This window comes from Cynocephalus volans, chromosome X (genome assembly GCF_027409185.1).
Source record: "Cynocephalus volans isolate mCynVol1 chromosome X, mCynVol1.pri, whole genome shotgun sequence".
Lineage (NCBI taxonomy): Eukaryota > Metazoa > Chordata > Mammalia > Dermoptera > Cynocephalidae > Cynocephalus > Cynocephalus volans.
Window position 1 is genome coordinate 74591169 of NC_084478.1, and position 14284 is coordinate 74605452.

At 44.4% G+C, this 14284-nt stretch overlaps 1 protein-coding gene across 2 annotated transcripts in view; it reads right to left on the reverse strand.

Annotated features, from left to right (window-relative positions):
* Nucleotides 1-6287: 6287 nt before the first annotated feature.
* The window catches only part of ZC4H2 (zinc finger C4H2-type containing), a 44018-nt gene continuing 36021 nt past the window's right edge, over nucleotides 6288-14284 (reverse strand). Inside the window, exons 2-5 of one of the 2 annotated variants that reach the window (XM_063083932.1) lie at nucleotides 11671-11842; nucleotides 9936-10108; nucleotides 8961-9123; nucleotides 6288-7740 (exon numbers count right to left, since the gene is read on the reverse strand). In XM_063083932.1, the coding sequence (XP_062940002.1) occupies nucleotides 7627-7740; nucleotides 8961-9123; nucleotides 9936-10108; nucleotides 11671-11842 (622 nt within the window). In that variant the 3' untranslated portion in view covers nucleotides 6288-7626. The remainder of the gene's footprint in view (nucleotides 7741-8960; nucleotides 9124-9935; nucleotides 10109-11670; nucleotides 11843-14284) is intronic. The other variant, XM_063083933.1, reaches the window with a different exon arrangement.

The following is a 14284-nucleotide window of genomic DNA, read 5'->3' on the forward strand; positions in this document are numbered from 1 at the left end:
GGGAAAGAGAGAGAGAGAGAGAGGGAGGGAGGGAGGGAGAGAGGGGGAGAGAGAGAGAATGAGAGAGAGGGAGGGAGGAGGTGCCAGGGTCCTTTAAACAATCAGCTCTAGTGGAAACTAATAGAGTAAGAACTCACTCTCTACCTCTCCTCCCCCAGGGAGAGCATTAATCCGTTCATGAGGGATCCACCCCCATGACTCAATCAGTTTCCAACACTGCCACATTGGAGATCAAATTTCCACATGAGTTTTGGAGGGTACAACACATCCAAACTCCATCAGCTTATCATAAATGGCTTTTATTGTGTTAAGATATTTTCCTTCTGTACCTAATTTGTTGAGAGTCTTTATCACAAAGGAATGTTGAATTTTGTCAAATGCTTTTTCAGCATCTATTGAGATAATCACATGGTCTTTGTCCTTGAGCTTGTTGATGTGATGTATCACATTTACTGACTTTCATATGTCGAACCATCCTTGCATCCCTGGGATGAATCCCAGCTGATCATAGTGTATAATTTTTTTAATATGTTGCTATATTCTAATTGCTAATATTTTGTTGAGGATTTTTGCATCTAGGTTCATCAAGGATATTGGCCTGTAATTTTCTTTTTTCGTTGTGTCTTTATCTGGTTTTGGTATCAAAGTTATGTTGGCCTCATAGAATGAGTTTGGGAGAGTAGCATCTGCTTCAATTGTTTGGAACAGTTTCATGAGAATTGGTATTAATTAACTCCTCTTTAAAAGTTTGATAGAATTCAGCTGTAAAGCCATCTGGACCTGGACTTTTTTTGTTGGAAGATTGCTTGATAATTTATATGTGTCTAAAAACTTATCCATATCTTCCAGATTTTCAAATTTGTTGTCATACAGTTGTTTATAATAGTCTCTAATGATTCTTTGTATTTCTGTGGTTGTAATGTCACCCTTTTCATTTCTGATTTTTGTCATTTGGGTCTTCTCTCTCCTTTTTTTCCCTTAATTTAGCTAATGGTGTGACTATTTTGTTTATCTTCTCAAAAAACCAACTTTTAGTTTTGTTGATCTTTTCTATTGTTTTTTGGGTCTCTATTTCATTTAGTTCTGCTCTGATCTTAATCATTTCTTTCCATCTACTGCCTATACGTTTGGATTGTTGTTTTTCAAGTTCTTTGAGGTGTAGTGTTTGGTCGTTTATTTGGAGCCTTTCCATTTTTTTGATATAAGCATTTACTGCAATACATTTGCCTCTTACTACTGCTTTTGCAGTATCCCACAGCTTCTGGTATGATGTATCTTTATTTTCATTAGTTTCTGGAAATTTTTTGATTTCCTGTTTAATTTCTTCTTGGACCCATAGGTCATTCAGGAGCCTATTATTTAGTTTTCGTGTATTTGTATAGCTTCCAGCAATTTTCTTATTCTTTATCTCCAGTTTTAGTCCATTGTGGTCTGCAAAGATTGTTGGAATGACTTCAATTTTTAAAAATTTGCTGAGACTAGATTTGTGACCAAATAGGTCATCTATCCTGGAGAATGTACAGTGAGCTGATGAGAAGAAAGCGTATTCCTTAGTTATTGGGTGAAATTTTCTGTATATATCTGCCAAGTCCAGTTGGTCTAGGGTGTAGATTAAATCCTGTGTCTCTTTGTTGACTTCTTGCCTGGAAGTCCTATCCCATACTGAGAGAGGGGTGTTCAGATCACCCACTATTAATGCATTAGGTCCTATCTCCTTCTTTAGGTCTAAGAGTGTTTGCTCAATATATCTGGGTGTTCTGGTATTGGGTGCATGCATATTTATGATTCTTATGTCTTCTAGCTGGATAGTTTCAATGGCCTTCTTTGTCTTTTAAAAGTTTTTTGGTTTAAAGTCTCTTTTGTCCGATATAAGAATAGCTACTCCTGCTTGTTTTTGGTTTCCATTTGCATGGTATGTCTTTTTCCATTCCTTCACTTTTAGTATGAGCGTCTTTACAGGTGAGGTCAGTCTCTTGAAGACAGCATATACTTGGGTCTAGCTTTCTAACCCATTCAGTTAGTCTGTGTCTTTTGAGTGGGGAGTTTAGTCCATTTACATTCAGAGTAGTTATTGAGAAGTGTTGTTTAATTCTTGTCATTTAATTGCTACTTGTTTAGTGGTTTAAATATCTTTTGATCATTATTTCCCCTTTTCTTTCTCTTCTTCAATGTGAGTTAGGAATTTAAGGCAGAATGATTTAGCTTCTTTCTCTTTCTTGCTGGCATTTTTGTTTTAACTGTGGGTTTTGCTTTTTCTTGTGTATTTGTGATGGTGGTCACCATTATTCAGATTCCAGATGAATGACTCCCTTGAGAATTTCTTGCAGGGCTGGTTGTGTGGTGGTGAACTCCCACAACTTTTGTTTATCTGGGAAATACACTGTTTCTCCCTGATTTCTGAAGGACAGACTTGCTGGGTAAAGAATTCTTAGCTGGCAGTTTTTTTCTTTTAGTATTTTGAATATATCATTCCGCTTTCTTCTGGCCTGTAGGGTTTTGGTTGAGAAGTCTGCTGTTAGTTTGATGGGGGTTCCCCTATAAGTGACCTGATGCTTTTCTCTTGCTGCTTGTAGAATTCTCTTTGTTTTTTGAGCTTTGCGAATTTAACTATAATATGTCTTAGGGAGGATCTTTTGGGGTTGAATCTGTTTGGGGACCTTTGAGCTTCCTGGATCTGAAGGTCTGTATCTCGCCCTATACCTGGGAAGTTTTCTGTTACTATTTCCTTGAGTAGGTTTTCAATACCTTTTCCTTTCTCCTGCCCTTCAGGAATACCCACAATTCGGATGTTAGAGCACTTGAGGTGGTCTGCTATCTCTTAAATTTTCCTGATTATTTTAAATTCTTTTTTCCTTTTTTTTGTCTGCCTGAGTTATTTCAAAAAGCTCTGAAATTCTTTCTTCTGCTTGTTCTACCCTGCTGATCAAGCTCTCAGTCATGTTTTTTGTTTCACTGAGTGAGTCTTTCATTTGTAGAAGTTCTGCTACACTCTTTTTAAAGGTATTAATCTCTTTGTAGTTTTCCTCCTTCATATTCTGGATGTTTTTTCTTGTTTCATTGTGTTCTCTAATTGAGTCTTCCTTTATTTCTTCAAGTTTTCTTAAGATCATTGCTCAAAATCCTTTTTCAGACATTTCAAGGATTCCCTGTTCCATGGAGTCTGACTTTGGGGCATTACTGTATCCTTTCGGTGGTGTCATTTCTTCTTGATTGTTTGTGCTTCTGGTGTTTTTTTGCTGATGCTTGGTCATTTGGTAGGGGGTTTGCTTCTTCTGTTACACTGGGGTTGGCTGTGGAGTGGCCTTGGTTGCTACTGTGGGGGGTGAATTGTCTTTGCTTGACAGTAGGTGTGGTGGTGGTTTTGTTAAACCATGTTGGTTCCCGGTCGAGACTCTGTGGTCATAGAATGAGCCCCTACTGCCATGGAGTTCTGCTGGGCCAAATTCGGTGGTTCAGAACCGTAGGCTGGTGCTCCCCCCTGGGTCTGAGGCAGGATGAGGGGCTGTGCAGAGCCATGTGGTTCTGCTGGCTGGTGTTGCTGCCAGCCACTTCCAGCAGGCTCCCCTGCGTAGTGCTGGTTCAGGGCATGGGGGGATACCTGGAGCTCCCACCCCTCCACCTGGGTCCAAGGTGGCCAGGTGAGGGAGCTGCGTGGAGCCGCACAATTCCACTGGCTGGCACTGGCATGCCAACCTGTGCAACACCAGTTCAGGGCATGGGGGCAGGTCCTGGAGCTCCCCACCTGCCTGGGTCCTGAGGGGGCCACATGGAGCCATACTTCCACTGGCTAGCACTCAGGACTCTTGTTTTTGATGCCTTTAGGTTTTGCCCTGGGTCTCTTAGGAGAGGGCTCACCGGTCGGCTCCAGGCAATTGCAGAAGCTACTTGGAAAGTGCAGGCAAGCCCTGGTTCATCAGACTTTGGCAGCTTCCAGTCACCAGGTGACAGTGCACTGCTCAGAGCCAACCGTGTGTGACTGTGGAAGTCCCCAGTCTTTTTAATATTAGTCATTTTAGTGGGTGTGGAGTGGTAAGCATGGTCTGGTTTTATTCACAAATTCAAACATGCTTATTAAAAATAAAACAATTCAGAAGTATAAAGTATAGTAAAAATTACCCAGCTATAATTCCTCCCATTTACCACTAACCACTATCCCAGTGTCTATATGGGTCCCCTGGGAAAAGTTTGGTGCTCATTCTTCTAGGCCTTTCTCTGAAGGAAAGTCTCTGTACCAACATCAAGGGGGCATCCACAGTTGTGTGATTAATAACTCTCTCTTCATTCCTCAGCCGGGCCTGGGCTTTGTTTCCGTACACTAGCCAATCCAGCCAACTTTCATGTGGGAAGGCTTCTTGAAAGAAATACTCTGGCTCCTAGCAATTGAGTATATTGTGGAAATTACAGTTCCCAATTGGCAAAATACCTCTGCCATAAGGGGTAGCCCTTTGAATCCTAAGGACAAAAATAACATCGCCCAGGGGCTAAGAGTCAGTTGTAGATTCCAGGGGAATTGAAAAGCCTGCACTGCTTCTCCTAATGCTACAGGCCAGAAATGTTCTAGTCAGTACTTTTATATCTGTCCTTTGCTGAGCCTGAGAAAGAAGACTCTGGGCCTCAGGATCCGGAATAAGCTTTCTCACTCATCCTGGCCATGTTTTCTTCTCTTCCTTCCCCCAGAAGATCTTTTGCTCCTTCTAAATTTTGACTGAATCTGTTGTCCTTACACCATCCCCAATGATAGTGTGGCTGGTGGGTGTAGGTGCACACATGATTATTCCTTCCCATTCAGAGCATCCCTGGAAACTGGCTGGCCTGGCTAGTGGTGCTCAGAAAGCAAGACTTGTTATCTTTACTGCAAAAGAATTGACAGATCTGGGCTGACCCTGTGGCTCACTTGGGAGAGTGCAGCGCTGGGAGCGCCAAGGCCACGGGTTCGAATCCTATGTAGGGATGGCTGGTGCACTCACTGGCTGGGCGCAGTGCGGACGACACCAAGCCAAGGGTTATGTTCCCCTTACCGGTCACAAAAAAAAAAAAAAAAAGAATTGACAGATCTGACCTCTATTGTGCCAAGGATGCAGAGCAATACTTTACAGGGACCTGCTGAGGCCTATACAGGTTAAGGCGTACTCCAGCTTGCTTGGCTGAGTGCCCTCCTTTTGCCCAGAGTGAGTCTGTAAAAAAAAAAACAAAAAATAAAAACAGCCTTGTAGCCGAACAAAAAACAAAAACAGCCTTGTAGCTGAACAAAAAACAAAAACAGCCTTGTAGCTGAACAAAAAACAAAAACAGCCTTGTAGCTGAACAAAACCGGGGCTGATAGAATAATATCAGGCAAGACAAACAGTATTTTTTTGACCACTCATCCAATCTACCTGAACCCAGAGGCACAGGAAAGAGAAGAAAATTAACACCTGTTGAGTGCTTACTATGTACTTGGGATTGCTCACAACCACATGAAGTAGGTGCTATTATTTTCCCTATTTTCCAGATGTGGACACTGAGACACAGAGAAATTTTTGTCCACTGTCGGGTTCCCTGGAAAGCACTGGGACAGTTTAGTTTACAGGATATTAATTAGGGAGCCCTTGGGATCAACTCTCATGGAGGGAAGTAAAGGAAAGGGAAGCAAAGGGAAGAGAAAGGAAGGAGGCAGGATTGGATAGAGGTAGATGTTGAACTGTAACACAGTCTTAATGGCAACCTCAGCCCACCCCATTGGGAGCTCTGAAGCTGGGATGCCCCTTCAAAGTTGTTCTCTATTGTATCCATATAGGAGACCATGTCTTTCTATCCCTGCATCAGTCACTGGATACCTAGTCCCCGCTTTCAAGTCCAGAGTTATTTCAATCACGCCCATCGTCAAGTCATACCAAAAAGGAGAAAGGATAAAGAAAATAATGATCATAGAGAAGAAGTAGGAAAAAATGAACTCCGCAAAATGGGTTCAAATCCTGAAACAACTTCTGATTAGCTGTTTAACTCTGGACAAGTTACTTAACTTCTCTGAGGTTCAGTTTCCTTTCTTTTTGGAAAATAGTAATAAGAATACTTAGCTTGTAAGGTCGTTTTGAAAATCAAATACAATCATTTATGTAAAGCACCTTGCATAGGGACCTGGCATAGAGTAAGTGCTGAATACATGGAAGTTATTACGATAACTGGGTAAATTACTGTGCTGTGGTACCTGGCTTTCTCATTTGTAAGGTGGAGTGAAGATGAGCTACCCCAAAGGGAAAATGGCAATACATCTTTTGTATGATCCAGTACACAGTAGGCACTCAGTCTGCATTTACTCCAATGAATGGATGTTTATTTGAAAGGATTTGAATGGACATAACACTCCTACTTTCAAAGAGCAGAGGAACCTTTTATGGCAATGAAAAACTACAGTTAACAAAGGAGGGAAAAGTATTCCCCCTGCACAGCCAGGGACTAAGATCTGGGGCTAAAACTTTTTCAGTCAGCCAGCCCCCATCCCCATCCCTTAAGTCCAGGAGTGACCTGCCTAGGAGACCTGGCTTTGGTGGAGAGGAGAGCTGTGGGGCTCGGGGAGCCTGGGGCGTTTTCTTTCAGGAGGGAAGACCACCCACACAATACACAGGAAAAGAGGTGTACAGCAACTGTCCTGAGCTGAGGCTGCCTTACAGGAGAGGGCAGACCCAAGAGCCAAGAGAGGAAGAGATGAAAGGAACGAAATTCCCACCACCTGCATGTGTAAAGTGATTGGCATGTACTTGAATCTAAATCCACTCCTCTCCCCACTGTTATATACTATGTAGTAGGTGCCAGAGTTTTAAATAAAAGCCAATACAGGTGTCAGTCTGGGGCTCCTCTCAGCCTGAAGCAGCCCTTATAGCAGAGCCCAAAGCCCCATTTACTTAGGCGGTGAGTTGGGCAGAACATATAGAGTGGGTCTGGCTCCCTGTTTTCACTGTGTGGAACTTCTGCTACTTATATGCAAAGACTAGAGGTATGGGGGAAAGATCCACAGATCTCAGGATCCCCATACACACAGCCTGGTACCTAAGAACTTTAGTATATCAAGGAGAATTAGGTGGGAGGTGGGAGGAAGCTATAGAATAACAGCCAGGCTTTCCAAATGAATATGAAAAGGAGGGCTTGTCCAAGCTACTCTGGACCTTAAGGATGAGATGAGGGTGGGAGCAGGGGAGATGTATGCACCCAGCTTGTCGGGAAAATCAGCAAAAAGACTGTTATACCTTCAGAGCCTAAGGCAAAAGTAGAGGGAGGGGAAACACTGGAGCCTTTACCTGAAACAGTATAGGCCTCCCCCAGCCCTCAGACCCTACAGATCCTTAAGATCCAGGCCTCAGGCACAAGAGACAGAGAATCACATCTGGGCCTTCTGCCTTTCCTTCACCTCTAAACAAGGGTAGGGGTTGAAATGTGGGTGGGAGAGAAGGGATCATCAGACAGAGTTTCATTAGCACCTGAAATCTGAAGAGCAGAAAGAAATAAGAGCAAAGAAAGGAGTTGTGCTTCCATCACATTAAATAGGAGACTTGGTACGGGTAGGGAAGGGTTGTTTCACATCAGGACATCAATCACTCTAGCCAAGGGGAGGGGTTAAGATCAGCAGAGCTCCATGTGCTCTCCCTCTCTTCATTCATCCTGCTTCCGTTTCGGCTTTTTGGGGTTCCGGGACCGACTCTTGGCTTTACACAGAGGGCATATAGGTGCGTTCCGATGAATTTGCTGGTGACATGACAAGCAGGCCTGGTTGAGGGCACAGGAAAAAGAAAGTTGTGGTCAGAATCTTCTAGGCCATGGCTCAGACTTCTGATCCCCAGGGGCCCAGAAAGCAATTGCAATTTCCCATCAGTAGGGAGCAGTAATCAGTGAGTGAGACCCAAGTAGACAGATCAGTGCTCTTGGAGGCCACAGAAGATGAGAGTAAAGGATATCCAAGGTCAGAGAGGGGTATGGAGAAAAAGTATCCAAAACTTTGAAATAAGGCAAAATGTGAACTACATATCCATTCAGCATTATACTGGAACATTGTCTAACAGGCATACCTAAGGATTATTTAGTTTTCTAGGGCAGGGGTCAGTAAAGGCCAAGGTAGTAAATATTTTAGACTTTTCATGTCCTATGGTCAATGTTGCAACTATTCAACTCTGTGTTACACGAAAGAAGCTGTAGACAATATATAAACAGGCATACATGTGTACCAATCAAACTCTTAACAAAAACAGAGAGCAGGTCAGACTTGGACTGCAGATTGTAGTTTGCTGACCTCTGCTCTAGGAGAATGTCCCTTTGTTTGACTGTTTACTATTGATTAGGGCCCAGACTCTGTGATATTATACTGATAAGCTACAAATGATTTTTGCCCAGCAGAGATGCAAATTATTTCTGTTCAGAAGAATAGGTAACCATAAACGTCACAGTTTTATTGACCTGTAGACATAAACTAGTTCTGTATTTAACTCTGCAAATGTATTTTAGCATTCCTTTTCTTTATAGGCTATATAAATATCTGTTCGTCAAATACTTTTGGAACCAGCTTTGTAATCCTGCTGGCTCCCTAATTTATGACACATGCTTACTATATACTTATGTAATATTCATGTTTGTAACTTTTAAAAAATTATACCTTAGGGGGCTGGCCAGTTTGCTCAGTTGGTTAGAGCACAGCTATATAACCCCAAGGTCATGGGTTTCATTCCCTGTACCAGCCAGCCACCAATAAAATAAAATAAAATAAAAAATTATACCTGCCAATCTCTCTGCATTCTAACCCTTCTGAGACTATGGAGCAACAGCATAGTGGGTTCAACATAGCACACACACATCATCCCTTCCTCTGTGTCCAAGCAAAGACTGTTTAAGGAAGGCAAAAAATAAATAAGGCTAAAGCCCCAGACCCAACCTTCCATGTGCTTTTCCTGGTAGGATACATCGCTTCCTCCACAGCCCCTACCCAGCTCACTCACCTTCATTGGTGGGGGCTGCTGCCTGAAGGTGGCTGTCTGCCGAGTGTCCTGCTTCCTAGCCACTTGGAGTTGTTGGGCGGCAGCGGCTGCAGCGGCCAGGGACTCAGGGATGGGGGGCTCCTGAGGCTCCGTCTGCCACTCTGCTTTTTGCTTCTCAAAGTAACTTTGGAGATGAGAGACAATGGCTGGATCATTCTGAAAGCAAGGAGAATCTTGCCCCTCTTAAAAACTTCATGTGTCATGTGACAGAACCAAGGATTGGGCTATGACTCACTGTAGAAATTTCCTGTACCTTCCCTAGCATGAGGCTCTTCTCCCTCGGTACCAGGCCCATTATCTGCTGGAAAGGGTAATCCTCCTGCTCCTTGGCTCTGACAGAACCAGAAGATCAAGAAATCACAGGGCTAGCAAGGTCCTCAAAGGGCATTCAGTCCTATGCTCCTTTGTAGTATTCCTGTTATGTGTCCTCAGGCCTCTTTTGACATACCTCTGCATGAAACTCATCATTTCCACAGCAATCTGCTCTACCTTTAGGAAACACTTCCTTCTACTGAGCTAAACTCTATCTTTCTGTAAGATTAGCCTAGTTCTTGACTCTGGCTCTTGAAATAAAGTCTAAGGTTTGCCCCTAGAGACCATGAAAGCTCAGCCTTCTGTGTTTTCAAAGGCTTCTGGACACTCCTCCTAGACCTTGACTTAGGAACTGGCCTCTTAAGACGTAGACCTAGTCTTGTATTGTCAAAATTGTGTTGTCAAATTCCATGAAGAGTTTTTACAGCCATTCAATAATTCTAGTCTAATCATTATTCTTCTGGTATAACAGCCCAGCACAGACACTTGCCCAAGATCATGCAAAGAGTCAGCCACTGAGAGGCCTGGGACTAGGACTAGGTACCCTGACTTTCAGGCCAGGCTTTGTGTGTGTATACACGTGTGTGTGTAATATGTTGCAGGAACAGGGGGCAGGCAGCTTACTCTAAGGAGAGTTTCTCCTCCTCTTCACACAAGTCAGGAAGCCTCTGCAGGCCCAGAGTCATGCGCAGGGCATCCACATGTTCCTTCAGCGGCTTATACTCATCATGCAGCCGCCGGGTAGACTCTAGCAGCTTATTTAGGTCATTCTCAGACTGTTTGATGGTGTTTTCCATCTGGAACATAGAGTGGGTAGGCACAGAGAAAAGACACCAAGGTTGTCAGAGGGGCTCTAAAGCTGAGTGGATAATAGCACAGGCTACAGAGCCAGATCAATCTATGTCCAAGTCCTTAATCTGCCATGTCCTCTCAGTGTGACTCTGGCCAAGCCTTGGTTTCTTAATCTGTATAACGGTGATAGTAATAGTGCCTACCTCATGCAATCTTGGTGAAGAATTGGTGGCCAAATTCATATAAAGCACTCAGTACAGGGGCTAATAAAGACTCAATAAATGGTATTTATTATTCAAATATAGCATCTTAGAGCTGCAGTGTCCTTTAGAGCTCATTTAGTCCACCCTATCACTATTTTACAGGTCAGAGAACTGAGGCTTAGAGAGACAAAGGGACTTTCCCAGGGAAATACTTCTTAGGGGCAAAGGCTGGATAAAGACTCAGGGCTTCTGCTTCTCAGGCCAGTGGGCTTTTTGCTAGATCAATAGCTGTCAAAATGTGATCACCAGATCAGCAGCATCAGCATCATCTGGGAACTCACGAATGCAAATTCTCAGGCTCTACCTCAGAGATATTAAATCAGAAACTCTGGGGTGAAGTCCAACAACCTGTGTTTTAACAGGCCCTGCAGGTGACTGTGACGCATGCTCAAATTTGAGTACACTGACCTTAGATTCTCAGCCCCTGTGTGGCAAATATCTTGCTCATTTCATTGCCTTCATATTCCTGTTTAGCTGGCAGCAAGACTGCCATTTCCTCATGAGACCCAGAATCCTGTTATCTCTAACTCAGAAAATCCCAAGTGCCTAATGTCCAAACCTTATTTATGTCTCCTTTAAGATCCTAGGCCTGACATCAGGAAATGAGTATTGCCACAGAAATGAGTTTCCCAAGAACAGAAACTTAGCTCCTTCAAAAATAATTTTTTTAAAAAATACTTCTCATTGTCATAGGCTCTAAGGGTTGGAAAGGACCTTACAGGTCAGCACCTCCAGCTTCCTTCCTGGTAAGGGTATCATCAATACAGCAGCCCAGACAGGTGACCATTCAGACTCTGTTTGAATAACTCCAAAAGAGGGAAGCTTATCACCTTAGCAGACAGTTCATTTCAAAGAGTCTCCAAAGGAGAAACACTAATGAGGGCAGCTTTGGTAGGCAGGCAGAAATGACTTGTTCAGTCTGGTTGTAAGCTTTGGAGCACTTTAAGCTACACCTGGGAAGCAGCGACCCGCTCTGCTTTTACTCAAGGATAGCAATCAACTCCCAGGCTCCAGAATGAGAGCACATCAGAGCTGAAAGAGCTCTGAAAGTTTACTGAGTTCCTCTCATAATGCAGAGACAGAAAACAAGGCCTAGAAAGAAGGGACTGGCCCTGTGATATACAACCAGTCATTGACAGAGCCAGGGCTGGATCTCAGGACTCCTATATTCTTCCACTCCACCACAGCCTGATGCCTGCTGCCCTAGGTTGGCCACAGCCTCATCACAAAGAGAGGCCACAGAACTTACTACTGCCTCTTCCTCAAGGGGCCCAGAGGTAGGATCCGGGCAGCCAGCCACATACCACATTGATGTCAGCATGAATAAGTCGGAGTTCCTCCACATGGGCCATCTTTTCCTGTAACAGGAGGTCCATCTCCTGTTTGTATTCCTTCAGGTGCCTCTCCTCTGACTCAAGTGCCTCAAACTCAGCCTTCAAACGGGCCTTGATCTTCTCCATCTGCAGGGTCTTGTTCCTGTCATCCCCCCAAAGCAGAAAATAAGCCAGCAGGAGAAGGGAAGAAAATGGAAATGGAGTACAGAGTTAGGCCCTAGGCCAGGGCTTTCTTTCTAAGCCATTGTTCCAATCCTCCCTCTCTCCTGGCAAAGCTAACCTAAATCCATTCCAAAAAAATTAGGAGATGTTTTCTTCCAAGATAAAAGTTCAGTGGGGTTATTTTTTTTTTCTCTTATGGGGGTATTTGCAAATGTGGGCCAGGTTTTAGCTGTTACATTGATTCAAGAGAAAGCACTACTGGCAGTTAGTGGACATGGCACCAGAGATGCTAAATAGCCTCCCAATGCACAGGAAAGTCCTGCACCACAAAGAACTCCCACCCAAGATGTCAACAGTGACCTCTTGAGAAATTCTAGAGAAGCACTGTCCAGTAAATTCTTTACAGGATGGAAACATTTTATATCTGTGCATTCCAATGCAATAGCCATGAAGCACACTTGGCTATTGTGCACTTAAAATGTGGCTAGTGCAACTGAGGAAGTGAATTTTGAATTTTATTTTATATGAATTAATCAAATTTAAAATTTAAACAGTCACATGCGGTTAATGGTATTCGTAATGGACAGCACAACTCTAGACAGTCCACTTATCAGTTCCAGAAGATGAAGGAGAATGGAATTACTGTAGGTCATGTCTTTCTTAGAAAAAAAATCTGTTTCTGGTTGTTAAATCCTAGTTGTATATCCTCTGGCTAAGTAATCCCACACCTGGGGATTTATTCTAAGGAAGTAATTCACAGAAGCAAAAAGTTAATACACAGAGTTATGCTTTCTGGGCTATGGGCAAAATTGGAATATTTGACAGCTATTAAAGAATTGTGACATGAAAAATTTTGAAGATATGATATTCAATTTAAAAAGTGCACAGAGAGGCAAGGCAAGATGGTGAACTAGAAGTGCCCAGGGCATGTTCTTCCCACAGACAAGGACCTGAACAACTAACAGACAGTTAAATACTGATGGGAACATCTATGAGTGAACATAGGAATGCAGCAGGAGACCAGTGAGATCCCTGTGGAGCACGTAAGACCAGGATGGCAGCATACAGAGGAGAGAGAGGAACACAGCCTCAGCTGCCATGTCTCCCACACTGTGATCTGCACAGGAAGAATTTTCCCTTGCAGTGAAAAGGTGGACAGAGGACCCACATCAAATCTCACCCTCACCACATAGGACAAGCCCAGAGCCAAGTGTGGGTAGTGGCCTAGAATATACACACTAAATCACTCTGGAACAATAACACAAACTGTGCACTCCCCACCCCTCACCCTCATGACCCCAGCCAATGTGGGGCTGCACCACCCTGAAACCAGAGCAGTTGCTGGGAACATGCTCTGCCCTGGGGCCAGTAGCTACAGGACCCCAACCTTAAGGGTCTTCCCTTTCCCAGCACACACAGGAGGGGCTACTACACCCTGATCCCAGCAACTTGAAGCTTGGGCTCACAGCAGCTGTGACTCTATTTCTGCAGTCTGGAAGCCCACCTTAGTTTTGCTGAACTGACACACTCCCACGTCCCCTGCCAGAGATCAGATGGACAAACCCTCCTCAGGTGTACCACCCCCATTCCTCTCCCTACCCCTCAGCACCACCAGCTGATTGAGTTGTGTGCACCTGTGCCCCCAACTGGGAAAAAGAGCTCATGAGTCTCTACCCAAATGAATACGCCTGTGGGTTGGTGGAAATACAGTACATCCAAGCCCTCCGTGAGATGTGGCCAGGTGATTCTGTCCTGAACAGTCCCTTCTAGTGGCCTTGCTAACAGCCCCAGAAGTGGGTGGACAAGCTCCCTCACTGCATGCCTGCCTAGCAGACCCACCCACCACCCAGGAAGCATCTGGACAGGCCCCTCGACTGCAGGCCTGCTGAGTGGTCTTACCAACAGTCCAAGAAGTGGCTGGACAGGCCCCCTCACTGCAGACTTGCCTAGCAGCCCTGCCTACTACCCAAAAGCAAGTAGATGGGCCACTCACTGTGGAACTGCCTAGAGGCCCTGCCCACCACACAAAAAGTGGCTAGATAAGCCCCCTCACTGCAGGCCTGCCTAGCAGCCTTACCAACAGTCTGAGAAGTGGTTGTATGTGCCCATCACTGCAGCCCTGCCTAATGGCTTTGCCTATTTCCTAAGAAGTAGCTCAGCAGATCTGCCCATGGCAAACCAACTCCTGAACCACTGAGGGAAGAACAGCCTTGCATCAGGTCCCGAGAAGTGGCATAGCAGAAAGGCCACAGGCAGACCCCCACTCAGCCAGCCATGCCAAAGTCCATCCATGATTCAGGCACAGAGCAACAGCTCAGCTATCATGCCCCTGGAAGACCTGGCTCTGAGTCTCTGAGCCATCACACACACACACACACACACACACACACACACACACACACACACACACACACACACACAC